The sequence below is a fragment of the Balearica regulorum genome, chromosome 3 (genome assembly GCF_011004875.1).
Source record: "Balearica regulorum gibbericeps isolate bBalReg1 chromosome 3, bBalReg1.pri, whole genome shotgun sequence".
Classification (NCBI taxonomy): domain Eukaryota; kingdom Metazoa; phylum Chordata; class Aves; order Gruiformes; family Gruidae; genus Balearica; species Balearica regulorum.
Genome location: NC_046186.1, coordinates 125,015,248 through 125,036,366, shown reverse-complemented (window position 1 = coordinate 125,036,366; position 21,119 = coordinate 125,015,248). Strand labels below are relative to the sequence as shown.

Genomic DNA, 21,119 nt, shown 5'->3' with positions numbered 1-21,119 from the left:
AAAGGAGATTATTCAACGATCAAGTACCACACCTGGCCTTTCTGTGAACTTATTCATGTTTGGGCTGCAGGTAAATCATAAGGCTGTTACTAAGCCCAGACCTGAATGATGTCGACTGAACGGGCTGCAGATAACTGCATAACTATTGATTTGCCATGAAAATATCAGAGTCAGGCTGATAAACAAGCAAATCCCACTTTCACCATTAAAAAAAATCTCCTATAAAAACACCTTCAAAAGACAGAAATGAAACAAAGTTAATGAAACATTACTTTAAATTGCTTTTGAGTGACATCTTGCCGGTCTGGACGCAAGAACTCCAACACCAAGGGAATGATATCTCTGCAACAAAAATTGTACGTTCCCAGAGCTGTGAAGAATGCTTGCTGAGCTTTGCTTCTGACCTGTGGGAAGAGACACATTACTAGAAAGTCTTCTGAACCAAAAACATACTAAACAAAAACCCATCTTTGTCCATTTCAGTTACTTATGCACAGAGTTTACATGACATACTTGCACACAGAAACAAAATTATTTGTAGAAGGTTGTAAATAGCATGCTTCCCCTCACCCCAGCTCACGGTTATTTTGAAAAAACCTACTACTTGTTTCTAGCATTTACTTGAGAACAGCTACAAAGTTAAAGAAAATTCTCTATGTTGCTAAAAAACAGTCAATGTGTTTTTGAGATCATTTGAAAAGCAAGCAGCTAGAATGGCAGATGCAGTCAGCAGAACTCTAAAGAGCCTGCAGACATTGCGGATGGATCTGAATTTATACACACACACGGAGCTCCCACTGGACAAAGAGTTCAGAACTCAACTATTGGCACACTTTTGTGTATTTTTACGAACTAGGATGCTGTCATAGCTACTTCCTAAAAGTAGACTTAGCATTCCAAATAGTGTCATGAATCACATCATCACATCTAAAAACCTCAAGCTGGTATATTTTTATTAAAATCTTTTACTGAATTATTGTTTTTAGAAGCCTAGAGTTAAGTCCCTCAAAAAATTTAAAATCTGTAACCTAAGTTGGCAGCCTCTCCGCTCAGTCAAGTTCTTTGACAAAGAAGGGGCTTAAAGCAAACATTACGCCAAAATTGGCAAATAACACAAACAAAATAAGTAAATATTTCACATTGCCAGGAAAATAAATTGAAAAGCAAAAGATCCTGAAAATATAACTTGAAGAGATCAACAAAAAACTCCATATATTTCAGTTTAAAAGGGGTTGTTCCTTACCTGACCATATGAACTTGTGGACAAACACAAAAGATCTCTGATCATCTCCTGGTGGGAAGTTTTATATTCACAGCCTTCCATCGTTAGTGTTCTCAGCTAAATTGCATAGGAAACAAATAAAGGATAGATTGTTTTTACATTTCAGACACGTAAGAGAAACGTGCGCAGGATTGTTGCATCTTTAGCTGAATGACAACATAACAAAGCAGTTTGTCAAAGGGGTTAGTGAAGGTTTAAGGGAAAGTATTACCTCATGCTGCAACATAACTCTGTCTATCAGCAAAGCTCTGATGTGCTGTTTCTTTCCTTGAAGCTGTAAACAAACACATAATTGGGTTTAGATTTCAGTATTTGTATTAGCAATTTGTACTGACTGAATTTCCCATGTACTCTTTTTCTGCTAGGCAGACAACCTTGATCTTCCCCCCCCCCTCCCCGGTCAAGTTTTTATTTGCCTATTACTGTGTAAGCAAAAGGAAGCTCTGGTCACAGAAATTTCTCACTTAACAAGGAGAATGGAGCATCACACCAAGTCTCAGACTTTAGTCCAAGGATATGTGCAAACTAAGGGTTACTACAATTCAGAAACGCCAAGCTATTTACTCGTAAGATTTCCAAATAAAGGTACAAAACCACCGCAAAACAATTAGATGTCAAAATTATAAAAATGGACTAGGACAGTAAGGAAAATACGAAAAAAGTCCTTCCGAACATTAGGAACTATTTCAAACCCTCACCTAAGCCTTACAAAGAAAAATCACTGACCCTGTTCTCCATTGATTTTTTCACCAGGTTAAAGCTTTTCCATCGTGAATCAAACTCATGCTTGTGAGACCCTTGGAACTGTAAAACATCACTAATAATCTGTAGAAAGAAAAAGATGACAGAGTGATTATTTTGCAAAACAAGTAATCTTGTCTTAAGTATTACAAATTATAAATATACCTTTATTATTAGAAATAAAGACTTGGTATCATCTTCTGAATTATCAAGTATATACCCTGCAATTGGAAGAAAAATAATTATCAGGAAAAGAACTGCAGAAATGGATGATAAAGTTATTTCTACAAAGCTTAAATTTAAGAATTATAAACAAAGGAAACGAGTTTCTCATCTATAAAATTATACTTAAAAGCACAACATAATACTTTTTAAACAGAGGAGTGGTTAAACTTACGCAACAATTTCCTTGTAACCCTTGCAATTGTTTCTCGGTAATTCTCTCTTGATAAATCTACAAAAAAATAAACATCATCTCTTTACTGTACCATAGCATAAAAAGTAATTTATAGATAAGTAAACCAGTGGAAAGCCAGAGCAGACTATTCAGAAATGGCAGTATGGACTACTGTAAAAATAACCATCTTGTAATATCGAAGGACACCACTCTCATTGGGTCGCCTTTTGTTTATCAAGTCAAGAGTATCCTTTTGTAGGTACATATCCTTCTTTATCTGCCTTGGCAGCTGGCTTCATTTCTAACTACAGGCTGGGGTAGATTATTTAGCATATGAAAACTGAGTAACACATTAAGAAGGGTAAAAAAGAAGTAATAGTCCGATGAGCAGCTACTGTGTGCCCCAGTTCCTTATTTAAATAGCTCATCTTCACTTGGAAGATGGTGAAGAATACACACAATAAAGCCTGAAAAACGCTGTTTTCTTCTAACGGAGCCATCACAGCCTTTAGCAGGCTATGCCTCAATTCCTTCTGTCTTTCAAGTGCAACGCTTGGGTGACGAGTGTTGCTTCCTGCACCTCGGAAGTACAAGGGCCCAAGCATTCTGATCTGGGGGTTGGACCCGAGCTCCCATTCCCAGCCATAGCATTGCAGCAGACTTTTATCTTGTATACCATCACTGAAGATGAAACAGTGTGTACACAACTGCTGTGTTGGCCGAAAAAGCCCATTCAATATAAAGAGAACTTCTCTAAAAGAGGTTCTTCTCTAAAAGAACCCGCTAGTTTTACAGCATAAATAAAAGAATGAAAGCAACACTTCTGTCTGAACAGAATTAGGATCTACTTACCATATTCAACACCAGTATAGAGTTTTGTCTCTTCCAGAGACACCAGACTTGGGACCCTGCATGAAAACAAACCAAGTATTACTATACATTATGGAAATCCTTGATTATGAGTTTCACTGATATTTAATTCATTTTAACAAATTAAAATCTATGCCAGTAGCGCCAAGGACATTTAGATTTATTAACAGTAAAATCTAACCTTTATAAACCAACCATACTTCAGGGTCAGACTGTTTGTCAGAGGCAAGTACACCGTAAGGACACCTTGAACCCAGAATCTTGATTTCTCATTTCACAGAGCCTCACTAGTTCCGTTAAATAGCCAGAGATTTGGCCTCATTGTCAAACCTACAAACACACTCGTCAAAACAAGCATGGCTCCTAGTCATCTTAGTGTAGAAAGGACAGATGAATTTCACTGCTGAGACAGAATCCTTTCCTGATAAGTACAGCTGATGAAGCTTTTCTGACTTTGGTCCTTTCTTTATAGTGTACTCATTATCCTCAGAAGTCATGCTTGCTGCTACATGAAGTCACTATTAATAACCATACCAAAAAATAAAGCCATGCCATAACTTAGGTCAAACTTATCAATCCAAAGTATGTTTTTAAGTGAATTCTTAGTGTTTGTGGATTTGCTTTATGCATAACCATGCAAAAGATACAGACTCAGGTATCGCATGCCAATGAATTTTAACGACATAAGAACATATCCTACATACACTTGGGGGTTTTCGCGTGTGCGTGTTTTGGTTTTGTTATGGGGTTTTTAAACCTACAATCTTGCCTCCTAAACACTGAGGTAGACAAATTCAAGTTTTCAAGGACAAAATACACCAGTGTATTATATTAAACAAATAGTATCAGCAAGTAGTCCCTATAAAAATAAATCTTCACATAAAATTGCACTGACAGTATAATCAGAACCAAGCTAAGTGAAGCAATGTGAATCTTACTCCTATTACAAAAGCTAAATAACACATAAGAAAACACTATAGTTTCTATATCTGAGCATGTGCTACCAAATACTAAAATAAACTTTCAGATTTCATGCAACAGCAAACTTCTATCTGTCAGAACCAGAAATAAGGGTCATTTTTCTCCTGTAAAAGTGAACACAGTAAGCATAAGTGCTTCAATTATTGTGCTGATTAGATGAAGGAATGCCAATCCCAAGAAAAAGCTTGCAACCAAAAATTAAGTAAACAAACTGACTTCGCAACCCTTGTAACAGTCACATCTGCACCAACAAAAGTCAAACTGAAGTGTCTTTTTCTTAATTGATTTGGACATCAAGAAGTAGAGTCTTCATTTCATTTTCCTTGTTGTATTTCTGGCAGTGCTAAGTTAACCTGAAAACAAACCACTTCAAAAGTTTTCCCTACTATTTTTTCCCCCCAAAACTCAGCACTAGCATAAGTGCCTAAGTAACAACTTGGCCACCAAGACAATTTCCAAAATATCCATCATCGATCCAGTACTGTGGTCCTGAAGAACTAAATATATATAAAGCTTCTGTGGTCTCACACACTTGCTCTTTTAGAATTATCTACATGATAGACTTGGAAAATGCTATGTATTTCTCCAAGATCAGATCTTTCCAGCTGGGAAGACACAGAGTGGGGGGTATTTGAGTGAACCTTCCCACCCCAAATGCTATTACTTCCTAAAAAAAAAAAAGATAACAGATAAATCCAACAATCTCAATCAGATATTAAGCAATTACTTCTTTTTTTGTACAGTATGTGTTGATATGTAAATGAGCTCATAGCAGCAAATTTTTTCTACAGTACTTTAATATATTTTTACCCTTAAACACTTTTCCCTGAAATAAATACACAAATTAAGTTTATGTAAAGCTTTCCCATCTATAAGGCAAGGAAAATTCAAGTGGAATTTCCCACTTTTCCCTTGGGTAGTCTCTACAGAAATACTACAAATCTTTGTGCTTCTTTCCCATTCCCAGCAAAACACATTCAACTGTTCTTTGCCAGGTAGCCAAGTCTCTAGTATTTAAAATAATGGAAAAACAACGCTCCAAGCTCTCTCTACACTTCAGGTTCCTGAGCAAACCTGGAGTAACAGTTCAACACATAGCATCCAGTAATCAAGAACTAGCCTGGTATAATCCTTACACTCCCATTACTCCAGAGGCAGAACCATTTATTCCAGCAAGGCTACTAACAGGATGAAAATACTATGTTCAAAACACAACAAAGTTTTCCAGCTGGCCCACAAACTAAGATCCACGCTAATAATATTCAGCAATATGTCAGCCACTGAGCCAGAGAAAACCAAGTGTTTTACTTTGGACACACAAAAGGAAGAGGCATGAAATATTTTTCTTAATTTCAGTCAATACCAATAGCAAGATTCTCATGACAATGCTTCATGTAATGTATAAGCAATGCCATGCTTCATTCTGTATCAACAGTTTTCAACACAGAAATTTCCAGGAAAATCCAACAGAAATCCCAATTAAACAGAACTTTGAAGAATTCATTCCCTTATTTGCCACAGTACAAAACCTAAAGCATCTTTCTTTGAGAAAAAATGATGCACTATGCTTTTCAACTTCCAGACATTTCACAGAGCACTTTATTCAAGTCTCTGCGTACATGCTCCTCAGACACAAGTACGATTCAGCAGATACAGCTTTTCAGAAACAAGTAACTTTTAGCATCACTCCACTGAACCAACTGCAGAAGAAATTTTTTCTAATTGCAAAAAAAACCCCAAACCTGTGCCATGTTAACAACTAGATCAAGGGCTGCTTCAACCTATTTTGACAGAAGAGACCAAGAGACAACAATCGGAAGGTGAACAAGGAGAAGACAGGGCTACTCACCGTGGAGGAGTAACTGTTTCCTTTTCTGTGTGCAGCTCCCCCAGCAGAGCTGGGAAGTTTCCTGGAGATGCCAAGAGAGGTTAGCTAGCCCTGCCCCTCAGCACACAGTATCACATCCTTACACATTTAAAAGAAGTGGTCTTATCCTTCACCTGTAGTCTGAACACCTTCAGTGAAAGGACATTAAGAAAGCTCCTACCAACATCTGTAGCAAGAGTAGAGCAATACTGCATCCTAACTAACCAAGCTGTATTTAAGAGGGAGACAAAAAATGGATGCTCTCTGAGTAATCCTGGTTTTGCTTCCCTACATCAGCTGCTTAGTGTTACCTTGTTAATAAGTAGGCTGCAAGGAAGGGAAGTGAAGAGGAACTCAACTGAACATCAGTAAAAGATTTCTCAACCTTAGAGAGCTTTATACTGTCTGCATTTGAAATAATCTTTATTTGCACACCATTAGAACCAGTGTAACAAAAGGAGATTGATATTACTTACAATTACAGCGGCCCCTTAAGAAAAAGGGTAAACTGTGTGTGCAGAAGCATTACGTATACCTGCATACATCTCATGTGGCAGAGCGACCGTTACATCATGTTTCTGCAGGCACAGAGAAAACCCATGCGTTCACTGTTCCCCAGCTATGTCTGGATAATGCACCACAGCTCTGACTCTATGGCTTTGAACACCTTAATTCACCCCAAAACACTACTGCTGTCATAAAGGATTGCGCCTCACCTCCCTTTTTCCCTTCCCCTTGTAACTACTATCCGTTTTGCATTGGAAAAGTAATTCACAGAACACACCTGAAATCAATAGCATCTCTACTACAGATGAAGAACACTATGGGGAATAATAATATAAATACACACTGTTGAGTCCTGAAATAGCTTTCTATTAATTTGTTACGCATGGCACTTCAGCAGAGAATTCATTCATCCCCCAAAGGAGATGAAGTTTAAATTCCTTGATACTTACAGGCTAAAAAAGTCAACACCAAGTGATACTTATTAAAGTTGTATTTCCTGCTGAAATTTAACTGTGCTTTTCAATTCTGACAAATTTCAATTATGCAGTTTATTTATGCATGGATTCTGCACAAATTTCTTTGCGACTGAATTGCTTATCCTCCCTAAACACCTGCTCATGTCAAACATTCACAGTAACACCAAGCATTTAAAATAACATCAGCTATGATGCAATCTTCAAGAAGGATATAAATTATGTCAGTCATGTAAAACACATGGGAATTTTGCTCCCAAAACTGGGAAGAAAAAAAAATAAATTACAAACTACACAAAAGAACTGCTTGGTCTCCAAAAAAGCTAGATTATTATGAAACTTAAATTATTTATGCTCAAGTTCACTAACCAAGGAAACTACTACTCAAGCACTTTGCAACAGCTACGCTGATGTGTGTATACCAAGCATGTGTATGTACACACACAATGTATACTTTTGAGCATACCGAGCGTACCCAAGTCAAGTGTTGGTCAATTTAACAACGTGTTTTCTGTACTAAATACATTGTTTTTCAGTTCCCAGATTACCAGTCATCAAAAGACAAAAAAAAAGGAATAAGAGAAACTAATGAATCAACGTGAAAACATTAACCTAGATTGACAGGAGACTCAAGAAGGCTCGTGTCAACATAAACACTTGGAGATAAACAGAAGTTCTGAAACCTTTAATCAGTATTTATTAAGCCATGAAATAAGGACAACATACCAGACCAATGCTGGGGAATTTTATTCAGTTTCAGCTTTATCAAACAATCAATAAAAATAATTAAAAAAGAAGAAATCAACAGAAAGACTTTGTATATTAACTATTCAAGAAGCAAATCTGTTTTCAATACCTAATAAAATACAGACTGCCAAGACACAAACCAGACTATTCTTAACAAGGAGAAATTAAGAAAGACATTTTGGAATTACTGGGGACTCTCAGGTTGTTTGACACTGAGGAACAAAAAACTTTTAACAGTCCATTGAAATGGACCAAGTGACCTTCCCAGAAAACTTTTCAAGTTGAAAAGTTTCTCTAAGTGAACAGCGCAACAGATTTTTAAACATTATTTCCATAAAATGTTGTCGATGAATTTTAATACACTATCTACAATGAAACAAAACAGAATCCTGGGTTAAAAGTACTACTACAGTAAAATGTAGTAGTCTCACACTAGTAGAGTGGCCTTATATCTGCAACAGCTCTATTTTCCTACTGTAGGAGTAACTCCAAAAGAACTATAGCAACAACAAAACACCAAGCAGCAAATAGTTACCATGTTAGCGGAAAGCAATCTCATGCATTCATCTCCGCAATTTATTTTAAAGCGGAAAGGTTTAGAACTTCAATCCAGATTCACTCATTTTCTTCTCCCAAAAACACCGCTCGACTTTTGTTATATTCTGATCCCTCTAAAAGATTACCATGTTTATGCAATACTGTGATTTAAAATTCATCCATCAAAAAAAGCCCGAATCTTGCCTCTAGTGCAGGGGAATTTTATGCAACAACACAGGTCAATTATAACAACAAACAATGAAATAAGCATTTGACCAGCTTGTGACATCTGTAAACTTACAGGGAAAACTAATTATAAAAACTATTACTTAAGAAAACAAACAAACAAACAAAACCAAAACCAAAAAAAACCCGAAACAAAACCAACCTACTTCCTCCCTCAGTCAAATCATCTTGCTTCATACTAGTCACTCTTATGACCAAGTCATTTAAATTAACGATCAAATCAGGCACAGTGGTCTCATGCAGTTGCAGCCTGCTCCTAATGAAGAAAGCAGCTTTTCTCCTTTATTCACACTACTGCCTTCTCCCGCCTGTCACTAAAGCAAGATTGCAAACAGACCCCAAAAACAAAGTCCGCAAATATTTGGGTAGCTTTCAGTTGTCACACAGAAAAGTAAACCCCATACGTTCAGGGAAAAAGCATCTTGGCAGTAGGAGCAGCCTGCAGGCACGCAGAGTTCACAATACTAACTGAACCATCACATCTAATTCATCATCCTGCTATACACAAAGCTTTAAAGTTCATTCTACCCACATATTTCTCTTGCTGAGACTCAGATTACACAGCTCTGAGCTCTTCCCCATCTATGTGACTTTCTTTTTATTCAGCGAGCAGGCTAGAAGATTATAAAGGAACAAATACTCATCATCTGTCTGTCTTGGCAAGAATCTTCTGGTATCCTTAACCATCAACATGAAGGAAAATCGAGCAGTTACACCTACTCAGCTCAACTTTACAGCCAGCACAAATAACAAAGCTGTACTACATGGTGCGTGATCAGTTATGGTCCATTGGCGTTAAGAGGCATAGGATGTATCTGACAAGAAATGTCCTGTGCCAGTTTTAGACATATACACGTAGAATTTTAACTTAAACATATCAAACCATTTACCAATACCTGCATTCAAAAATATTCCCATACTGCCACTTTAGGACAGTGAGTATCATCACCACTCGTGCTAAGTACTACCTGTGAATACACAGTACTTAAAATAAGCGTGGTCTGTGTAACTAACTTAGTCCCTTTCAGTAAAAGCCCTTCAGTTTCAAATCTGAGTGCTTTATGTGCATTCCCACTACTTGTAATGGGAATAGGATTAGGAATGGGAACTAGGATCTGACAAAAATAACAACCCAGGAACTCACAATAAAATAACAATTAAAAAACCCTTTTTTTCCCCTTGTTTTAATAGCAAGTTTATCAAAAGACACCTCCTACATTCAAACTGGATATTTAGTTTTATGGACATACGGGTAGAAAAGTATTCACAGGAAGCTGTTTCATGCTGCTTTTTAAGCCAAAAGCTAATCTCCTTCATTACAAATATTCCACTTATTTCTTAGGGAAAGAAGAGGAAGGAAAAAGGCAGTGGAGAGGACATCTTCCTTCTTGGTACAACTCCCTTCTGTGACCCTTGCTTACATACAGTAACCCATTAAAACAGAATATACATTTTACAAGCAGCATCACTAGAATGAAAACCATCTGTCCTGGATGGATCAACTCAGCCTCATCTCTCAAGATGCTAAATTGATACTGAACTTTATAACTGTTCTGGCTAAATTGAATAAACTGACAGGGATCCTTCAGCATTCAGTCCACCTTACTAGGCCAAAGTACAATCTACTGTGCACAAACTCACTCTGCTTCCCTCAGATTGTCCCCCTCATTAAAAGTCCATGTTCCCTTTGTGTAATTCAAATCATATTAAGAATGAGAACTAAAGCTTAAACAAAATTCATTCAACTTTGGCACGCAAATTCCAGAGTCCTGTGTAAAGCCACTGAAAAAATAAATTGCCTTAACTGTGGTTTTAAAAAGCCTTAATGTAAACACAAAGAGTTTGGATGTAAGACCCGGTCAGAGTGGGCAGAAGGTGTTTCATCAATATGCATAAAGTCTGTCCAAAACCAGATAACAGTGGATTCCGAAGCTCTGCAGACATTTAGTAGAATGAACTATTGAGTTCCAAAATTCAGATTATGTGAGAAAAGTCTGATATTGATTTCTTTAGTAACACATTGATCTCAACATGTTCTCACGTAAATTGTCTATATTTAATAAGGCAGCACAGATAACTAACAGGATGAAGCAAATCTTCCACAAAATATACAAGTACTTGAGAAGTTGATTGATTACAGGCTAATGTCCTAATCTGTACATGAAGAATTTACAGACCCTGCCCAACAATATAAAAAGATGATCCTAAACACTACACCCCACAACAAAACTAATCTACATGAACACATTCTGTTGACAGCTGTAATTCACACTTCTCCACAGGTGGTGAGGTTGGTTCTTCTACCAAACAAAGCTTCAGTTACTGACAACCAGATAGTCTAGACAAGGGTGCAAAACTGCTTATTCTTACACAGGTGTTTCCTTCCTTGGTTAACAGGTTAGTATAGCTACAATAGATTTATTGTTCTTTTTTGGTTGATGTTAAAGATTTCGCAGGCCAAGATAGCCTTGTATTTTGAAGTTCAAGGATCCAAGAACAAAAAAAATCCTTCTCCTTTGATGGACCAACACCAGAAACACTGTCCTTGAACCCGTGAGCCATATGAATGGCAAGCATCTAGTGCTTGCTGCCTTACAGATGCCAGGGCAGGATTCAGACTCAATCAAGAAGTGATGCTAACACAGTCCCACATTTTCCCAATATAGACCCGCAGCACATTGCTGGTACAGGAACAGTCCATGCCTCCTGAAAGGTGTTGGAGTCCTTATTCCAGAAAATAGTCGTAACCAGCCCGAATGCCCTGCACTGCCTCTTTTTACCAAAAGATTACTTCCCTGAACTTCCTATGGTAAAAGACGACCTCCCCAAAGCTCTCCAGCTGCAATGTTCTAACACACACTCAAGAGAAGCCTCTCCCACCGTACAAGCAGCTCACAGAAGTAATGCCTTTGAGACTGTATCAATGCTCCTTGGACTTTTAATGGATGGCACTTTGGCAAAGAAAAATCTCAGCAACAACTTTATAATCACCAAATACAGATCACAGCCACAAGCTTAAGTGAAACCCTCCATATTTCAAATATGATATTTAACAACAGGAACACAGAGATCAAACTCTTAATTGCCACTAATGTTAGTATTTCAACATATTTTCTCAAAGAAGCCAAAGCTGAAGTAGCAATCCCACTATTAAAAACAGTGTTTTCAAGCTTGAACTACTGCAACGCAACAGAAAGTTCCTATTACTTCCCAAATGAAAGCTTACTCAAATGTTTAAGCTAGAGTTCTACTGTATGCTGGCACCAGTAGCCAGGTTCTGCTGTGACATTATTCACAGCGGTTTGAGCATTCAAATGGGACTTATTTCCTATTTTAATGTGAGAAGACAGCCAGCAAGAAGTTAAGTTCAGAATGTTTATGACTTTACTTGTTCAGGGTGACAGGAATATCAGTAAGATGGCAGCACGCTATGGTTTGAAGGCTTCTTTTAGAGAAGGGGAAACACATGAGTGAACGCCTAGCTTCTATTTTCTTTACATAAAGTAGCATCAGAAACACAATGCTGTCACCTACCTTTTTTAAACATTTTTGGAGTCTTGTACGAAAAAAGCACTTAACATTATTTCACATTTTAAGTACTCAAGTGTTTCTGTAAGTCACTATTTCAAATTTCTGTGTCTTTACACTAGTATGAGAGTTCCTTAAAAAACAGCCACTAGAAGCAGTTGTGTGATAATAGCAATAAGCACTAAAACCCAGTATGAAGTAGTATAATTGCCAAGAATGTGATATAAAAATAAATTTTACTTACAGATGAGCCACTCTTTCTCCTTTCAGAGGAGGCAGAATGTTCCCAGAACCAATCAAGCAGTTATGCACTATAGCAAGACACTGCTGCACATCATCTCTTAAACAAAGAAGAAAATCCAATTATTTATCTGTTAAATGCTTGAAGATATACAAATGATAAACCATGTAAAACTCCACAAAACAACAAAAGCTCTTTTCTTTAGCTATGTCACTTCTAAACACAAGGGGGAGCACTACAGAAATCAAGTTGTGCTTTTTTGATCCAATCTAATTCTATTACAGAACTTCAACATTCAACTTTGCTTTCTGAAAAACTTGTTTCGGGGATTTTACATTCTGAAACATGAAGGAAACATCAGCATAACGATATAAACTCATCTCAAAACAGACAGCTTTACCCCAAAAATTGTTCTGAAGAATTTTATCTAAATCTCAGACAAAACCCATGAAATAGATCTCCACCCCAAGGCCAAGGAAAGTCCTTCCCACTGTGAGCAGGATGAGGGAACACCACCTTTATGAGTGAATATTTTACACTCTGAAAATATATCCTAATGCAAGGATGTTATTTTAGAGAATTAAGTTTTTCACACAGAAAAAAGGAATTCTTTTTAAAGCTGTCTCATCTAAAGTAGTAGCATTTAGAATATAGTTACAAATTTTGCCCTTTGTTCTCATTTTTGTGGTAAGCAGCTGATTCGTGAAATACCTCCTTTCAGCCCTCCTAAGAGGTTCCCTCACTGAATAGCTCTTAGTACTCATGCATTACTTATAAATAATACGGGTGGGTGTTCAACAAAGGCTGTTAGAATTTTTCATTTTATCTTTCGCATTAGAAAATTTTACTCTAAAGCTCTTCAATGTGTAAAAAATGTTCAATACCCAATTATTACTTAGTGGAATACTGGAAAAAAGTTTGACAAAAATTCAAGCTCCAGAAATACTGCAATTCAAAGCAATAACAGGCTCACCTACTATTCTATTTATTCACACCTATTACTCCCTCAGCAACGAATAGTATTCTCTGCTCTTGCAGCTTTGCTATCTTGCCTTCTGATTTAATTTGCAATTCATGCACTAGGCTATATTCTCACAAAAAGCACAGTGAAGCTTTGACCAAATCAAAGTCTGATTCTGTTACAAATCAACAGCTTTACATACAAGGTGTCAAAGAGAAAAGAAAAAACCAAAGGAAATAAGCATGGAAAAACCCATACAAATAAACCAAAAATAGGAAACATATCCTTTCTTCTTTTAGTTGAAGTATACTTTCTGATTGCAGTTTGGTGGCATTGATTTGTCAAGCATATATTGTCTTTTCCAAATTAAAGAAGCGGGAACTTGGTCAGACAGAAAAATATTTAGGAGTCTGATACACCAGGCCCTGCTTCACTTTACAGCACGAGGTATAACGTCACAGGCTATGAACATCACTTGAAGTATATATAGCTTCAAGGACATGAAGGTTTAACGTGAGAAATAAAGAATGTTTGAGATTTAATCCTTGTAAACAGCTTGAGCTATTCGATACTTGTAAATGCTTTAGCACATACTAAACTCATGATCACCTTGTGCTTAGGAAACTATCCTTACAAAGCCACGGTTTCACACCAACAGAGTTTAACAAGATGGGGCAGCGGTATTCTTGCCTCCATTCCTATTTGTTATGCCACTGACTCTGCATGACCTCCTCAGTTTCACCACTGCCACTTTTGCAGGGACACACTATGTACCGAATTCATTTACTCATAGGAAGGAAGCGGAGAGAGGCAAATTTCCAAGCCAAATCAGTTCCCTGTTCCACTTCACAGCTTAGGAACACAAATGGCTGTGCCAAAGTAACAAGATAAGAGTCTAGAGGAAGAGCTCTTTTATTGCTGACTACAGTTAAATGGAAACATAATTTGTGGTATGTTTTTAAAAAAAATCTGGAACAGAAAAGTCTTTATACCAACGTGAAGTGTCTTATGATTTTTATTTTGTTTTTAAAGACCATTTCTGTTCAAAATAATATTACCCATTTTATGAAATGCACTTCCAAGCTACCTGTACTCTTAAGAGTTAAAAATCTTGGAAATCTTGGAATAATATCAAAGACAGTGTAACATTATAGTATTTTACCACTTAATTTTTGTACTGCCAGTAAGACTGGCACTAACTGCTTAGAAGAGACATGAGTGGATAAATGCACCTTCTCCGTATTACATATCACCACTAACCTGGACATTTCTAGTTTTCCAATTGCATAGTGCTCTAATCTGGTGAGCTCAGGCTGAAGAAAAGTATCCAGCAAATAAAAAGCAAAGTTTATCTCCTCAGATGAAGGAACATGCCACTGGATGTCCAAGTTCCACAGGTCACCTGGTTTACCCCAGTCCTACAGTAAAGACAGACATTTCAGATTAATCAAACTATGAAGCAAATTTAAAAAAAAAAAATACAAAAAAAATCCAAACACATGAACTACCTAAAGCACTTATCCTGACAATTCCATGAAAAAACCCCAAGAACACAATAAAACCAAACAGAAATCTCAAACCTACTATAAAGTCTGCTTGTACCTGGAAAACAACACATACCTGAAAGGACTAAAAGGAAAAGGATTGTATTGGTCTAATTAAAATATAACTTTGTTATTCCTTTGGTTGGATACAAATTCAGAAATATTCCTAAGTACAACTCAGACTTTTGATATTCCTATAGATAGATAACATACAGAAGCTAGCCCATTTAATAATACTCCTTTTCAGTTTTGAATCACAATCAGGAAACTTAGGACTTTAATTTTAAAAAATAAAAAAAGCTAAATTTTAAGTTGGACTTTCCCTACAACGCTAGGTCATCCCATAACAAAGCCACCATTTCATATTTTGGCTTACAAAGAGCTCAGACTTGCTGTAGAATTAACACCACTTGAGTACTTGGAAGAAAAAAGTGAATATTTATTACTAGCTCGTGTTCAAACACGAAGTGCATACTTAGGACTATATTAATTAATATATAGGCCTTTGCAGTCTTCACTTTCCATCTCCTGTCTTTGTCCAATTTTACATGGTAATTGAATATTATGAAACTTCACCATCTGCTCTTAAAATGCCTGAGCGATGTGACTGGCCAAAAAGCACAAGAACTACAGTAATACGCTTACTCAGTGTAGCCTGCTATTACGTCTCTTCCTTGGAAGAGCAGGCTAGTCCTCCTTCAATATTACTCGAGAAAGTAAAGAACTGCAGTTTTACACTGGGGCAGGGTAGGAAGCACATAAGTGGCAAACTCAAGCTGTTAATGGCAATTCAGAGCTGATATAATACACACTTTCTAAAGTAGCTGCTCATGTATGAACAACAAAGTAATTGTGATTTATATTTTTTTTCAGAGGAGGAATTAAAAACATAAAGCTGTTTATGTGTTGGGGCATTTACGATTTTTTTGTTTGTTAAATGAGCATCTGGTCCAACTTGATCTTCCCATCTGTTTATAAAACCATACTGGCTTTCAGTAACAGGCATAAGATCGTCTGCAGTTGTAAAGTTACGTAAAAAAACACTTTTCAGCAAAATACAGCTTTACATTCAACAGGCCAGCTAAAAACTGCTGCACTGTTCATCGTAATAGTGGCAAATTGGCCTCAAAGTCTTAACTGCAGAGTAACATACTACTTTTGACAGTTTCAGTAATTTTTTAATATTGTCACTTCTACCTTCTTTTTTTATCATCTCAAGCTCAGTGCAGAATCATTGTTTGTTTGTTCTTCTGCCTACCTGTAAAATACCATATCTCCTTTCTTGCAATCGTTTAGCACTGATGTACTCATTTTCCCATGCACTTACCATTACTTGTTATATCTGATAACCACATTTATAAGAAGAGGAATAAGGAAAGGCTGCAGCTCTCATCCACAAAAGCAGATGAAAGACTAAGTTTGTCCCAGTGCAAAAATGCTTCCTGTGACTGGATATTTAAAGTGAAGAGCAAAATTATCCCGCTAAATGCTGAACTTAACTGCTTATACCACTGTACTTCATGATAGCTGGGGCTCAATTAAATGCATCATATATTACAAGATTAAGAAACATGAGCAGGCACTCTTGCTTTGTATTACCTTACCGTAGTCATGCAATCATTGTAAAACACCCGTCATAAAACGCTAATACATCATATTATAAAACTATTCAAAACAGTCAGTATTCATTTTTTGCTATCAATATAATCGTAACTTGCTATGTTTCAAAGCCCAAAGCATCTTTCAATTACACTTTCCATTGCTGATACCTATATGCAGAAATCTCCAAATCAAAACAAATATAGTGTATGATTGGTTTTTAAAAAAAAAAAGTCAAATCCTCTAATCCTAAATAAATGAAAATCCTTGCCTTGATAGGAAAGTATTCAGAAAGAGGCTTGTCAAAGCCACCTGGCACACTGCAGTACTCTGTGGGGTAGATAAGTGTAGCAGAACGAAGAAGATGGTGCAGTAGGTTACAAGACAGAATGTAACCCTGCTTACAGGTTAAATGTAGGGTTCGCTGCAGAATCTTCCCAAGCTGCTCCCTGTATGGTAGCAACTTCTTTCCATCCACTCGAGTGATCTAATAGGAAAAGACAAACATTTCAAAGGTAAACAGAACTGATTTTGTTCTAGTGGACTAAAGAGGATTACACTGCTCAACTGATCCTCAATAACCATTTATATGAAATGCTTTCATTTTTTTCCACGTACACACCATATGTTTATTTTCTTCAAACAGCACCCACTTATGTCACATTTAAAGTTAGATAAGAAAAAAGTTATGTAGTGTCATTCATACAACATTTACTTTGTTTTAATAGCAGAAGTTTATTTTCTTCTTCTTTCAGGGGCATTAAACAGCATTCAGCGATATACACACACAGGAAAAACATTCTTTGCAATACCTCTGACAAAAGCTGAAGATTCCAAAGTAGCTCCTTATCTAGTTCTTCATCATGTAATACATCATCATCTAGAGGAACAAGCGATAAGCACTGCTGTAACAACACTGCAGTCGAGTTTTCTAAACAAGCTAACTCATAAACCAGATGCTTGCATGCCAAAAATTTAGTTCCAACCCTTCTATTGCAGCCTTCCAATTCATACTGCACCCACCTCCAACTGGAAGTTACTTGAGCCAATTTAACATCTTGAATGTTTTTTGAGAAATTGAGGAATGTCTGGAGACATTTTAAACTGCCACATTTTTAAAGCAGCACACTCCTGTATCTTGATAGATTTATGCCTTAAAATTACACAAATAGTTGTTGGTTGTTTTTTTTATACAAAATAATGGACAGAATTAATTTTCCATCATTGAAATGAAGTTGTGGAAAACGCACGGAAGTTTTAAATATTATTTTCACGTTTAACAAAAGTCAACCCAAAACAAAGTAAATAATACTAGAAATCTTATAAACTTACTGACTGTGAGGTGAGTTATAACATTGCAGCAATGTGGTACAAACAACTTCAAGGATTCCTCAGGGCGACACTGGAAACAGCATCATAAATAGCCCGTTTTAAAAAAAAAAGATGCCTTATGCAACTCAGCACACACACTGATAAAAGTCTTCAAACAACGTTATTGAAAAAGAGAGAATAATAGATTGTATCTCAACTCCAATTCAATCTAGAGTCAGCCTGACTTCAATTTTTAGACACTCAGTAAAACCTAAATTTAACAAAAACACAAGAAAAATACTTTGTGAATTAACCTCTTGAAATATTTCTATGTGTAATTATCCAATTTTAGAAGATATAATATTAAGGACCACCTGTATTTACACGAAAAATTAAAGATCTTACATACGAAAAAGTAGTTGTATTGGCTTTTTTCTTTTTTAAGCTAAAGATAAGTGAAGTCAGAGCATTTTCTCTCACTTTTACTGCAGCTCGGCACATATCGGCAACCATTCGACCAGCAACTCTCGTCTCAAATATATTTGAAACAGCGAAGTTAAAAACCTTCTCCAAGGCAACCTAAAAATGAGTACAGAAAGATGGAGGTTACTTTTTTAAAAGAGAAAACTAGGTATCACAAAGTGTTTGATGGTACACAGAAGGGAGCGTCTGTACATAAGATAATGGGACACTGCCTTCAGCTGGAGACTGCAGACACTTCTCAAACGTTCACTTTGGGAAGAAAGGACGTCAGATAAATCTTGTTGACTAACATAAGCTTGGGATGCTTCTGAGAAATTACACAGAAAAACAGTCTTCCCTAAGTCACAGTCCACATGCTATTTCACATGTGACAGTGAAGCCATGACATCCCTTAGTTAACAAATAGGGAGTTAACTATCAACTATTTAAGTGGGCAGCATGTTTTAAAGCAGCTTATTACCATCCAATACCTCACAAGGCAACCTGAACTATATAGTGTAGATTGCATATGATTACTAATGAACAATCAGGGAAAATACAAACTAAACACTTAATGACAATAAAGAATTCGCTTAAGACTTACATTAACCAAAAGATTCCAGACAAAATCATACCGAAGTGTCCAATGCAATGGCTCAAAACGTACAAAACCTAGCATCCCCAAATATATGCATAATGTAACATGAACAGATTAAAATGCGTTATCCCAACCTGCAAGGGAAGAACCTGCCATATAACAAGATGGATTCTCCACCCCCCTCTCTCAAGAGTTATTTTAATCCAGATAATTTTTCTGATCCCATTGGCCACACGGCCCGGCCCCTTGAACAGTTTCTTTTGCCCAGCTGAAGAAGTGGTAGGGAGAGGGAGAGAAGGAAAGCGGGGGATTGGGTAGGTTAGCATTACCATCAAATGACAGGAAAAGTCACAGCCTAAAATGATGAAGTGATAAAATAAGCTATTACAATGACTTCTTCCATGTTTATCATCCGTTGGCAAGAGAGCATCAAGAACCTCAGAGCACTGCACCGATACATATAAAATCATTAAAAAATTTGACATGAAGTCCTAAACTTCCCCTCCCAGCCCTTTCCCTGGCTAAACATGAAAGTTCACAACAGGATAATGAAGGAAGGATCTGAATGCACCAGTCATTCACAACAGAAGATTAAGTGCCTTAAAGTTAGATGGAAAGCCCACGTTCTACGTACCTTAAAGATGTCCTTTGAACACTGGGTAAGGATTGTACTGAAAGTAGAAGAGAGACCTAATTCCACTAGGCTCTCTAGATGAGTCATTTTCTCAGTTTCAGTCTCCTCTCTTGTTTGTTCTAGTGTGCTGCTCTCTATAAGTCCAAAACACCTACACAAATGAAGTACAATGCTAGTAAGTGGAACTTGAAAGTTTTCTTAAGTTCTTCATGCCAAGCTTTCACCTATCCTTAGCTTACTCACCTATCCATAAACTGCAGTACAAAATCCTCAAATTCAGCAGTTGCAGAGCACAATTCTCTTTCCACCTATAGTATTCCAACAAAAGAAGCACAAAAGGTTGGCTTTTCTTAAGGAAACATAACATAAAGTTTATTTCCTATATTTACTACTTCAAAAACACTTCCAATTTTTAAGCGATAGAGACTACAGCGCATTTCCCATTAAAGTTTGTATAGTCAAGTACACTGCATGAAACAATTATTGCATTTTCTTTACACTTTCCTGTCCAATTTCCTGGCCTTGATGTCTAGCCAAATAACCTCTCGCAGCAAAACTGGGTCTGCCTCCATGGATACAACCTTTGGCCTTACTACTGATCCTCCTTTCCAGCAGGAGGTCAGCGAGTGCCAACTCTGGTGGCAGACTTGGCTCTGCTGACGTATTTACATTACACATTCAGCGTATAAACTCCTCTTAATTTTTGAGCGCTGCAGCTCTGGGGCAATCAAATTAACCTTCTTCCAGTAGCTGAGCATTCAGAATCTGTGCAGTCTGTAGCTACTAGCTGTTCTCTGAGCTACAAGAAGTCTTCCTCTCCTGTATTTTTTGCTACATAGAAATGAACAAAGTATTAGAACAATGCTGGAGAAATGGAGCACAAGGACCTCTCGAACTAGAGATGTATATGAACAGCACCACAAAGCAGCAAAGGGGCAGCAAAGGATAAAATACAGAAGAGGAAGATGAGGCTCACTCTCTAATGATGTTACTATCTCTTGACTGGAAGAGATTAACAAACATCTGAAGAGAAAGCAATAGAATCTTAATCAGAAAAAGAGAGGTATGACTGCAGGAATGCTTTAAAGAGGTGCGAGTGTTTTGAAATTACTTCCCATAGGAGGAAATCAGCCCTGAAAAGTTAGAGTGTCCATTAATTTTTTGACAAATAAATACAAATAGTTGGAGTTTGGGGGGTTGGGGGTTTTTTGAGGGTGGTGGTGGGGTTGTTTTTTGTGGGGTTTTGGTTTTTGTTGGGGGTTGTTTGGGTTTTTTTGGTTGTTTGGTTTTGTTGGGGTTTTTTTTAAGACAAGGTTTTCAACAACAGGAGAGCAGATTCCTTCCAGAGTCTCCCAGACAATCAATCAGTTACTTTTTACCGTGCTCTAAGCTGGACTAGTTTTGAACAACAAACAATGTATATACATCTTACCATAACACTGTAGTCATCTGGGAGTTTTTTTGTTTTTCTTTATTGTTACCTTAATGTTTTATAGTGACAAGAAGCTTCAAAAATTTAATGGTAACAAAGCTGCTATTTTGTTAAGACTCAAATGTTTAGATTGCAATGGACCTCTGGAGACCACATAGTCC

General features: G+C 37.0%; 1 protein-coding gene across 2 annotated transcripts in view; it reads right to left on the bottom strand.

The window, feature by feature from the left end:
• The window catches only part of PSME4 (proteasome activator subunit 4), a 64,716-nt gene that overhangs the window by 20,633 nt on the left and 22,964 nt on the right, over positions 1 to 21,119 (bottom strand). For both annotated transcript variants that reach the window (XM_075749914.1, XM_075749913.1), the window contains 15 exons: positions 19,770 to 19,834; positions 19,527 to 19,677; positions 18,313 to 18,411; positions 17,854 to 17,923; positions 17,334 to 17,401; positions 16,793 to 17,008; positions 14,639 to 14,796; positions 12,421 to 12,516; positions 3,273 to 3,328; positions 2,421 to 2,477; positions 2,189 to 2,244; positions 2,009 to 2,107; positions 1,494 to 1,556; positions 1,244 to 1,339; positions 273 to 404 (listed from right to left, as the gene is read on the bottom strand). In XM_075749914.1, coding sequence (XP_075606029.1) covers positions 273 to 404; positions 1,244 to 1,339; positions 1,494 to 1,556; positions 2,009 to 2,107; positions 2,189 to 2,244; positions 2,421 to 2,477; positions 3,273 to 3,328; positions 12,421 to 12,516; positions 14,639 to 14,796; positions 16,793 to 17,008; positions 17,334 to 17,401; positions 17,854 to 17,923; positions 18,313 to 18,411; positions 19,527 to 19,677; positions 19,770 to 19,834 — 1,482 coding nt within the window. The remainder of the gene's footprint in view (positions 1 to 272; positions 405 to 1,243; positions 1,340 to 1,493; positions 1,557 to 2,008; positions 2,108 to 2,188; positions 2,245 to 2,420; positions 2,478 to 3,272; positions 3,329 to 12,420; positions 12,517 to 14,638; positions 14,797 to 16,792; positions 17,009 to 17,333; positions 17,402 to 17,853; positions 17,924 to 18,312; positions 18,412 to 19,526; positions 19,678 to 19,769; positions 19,835 to 21,119) is intronic.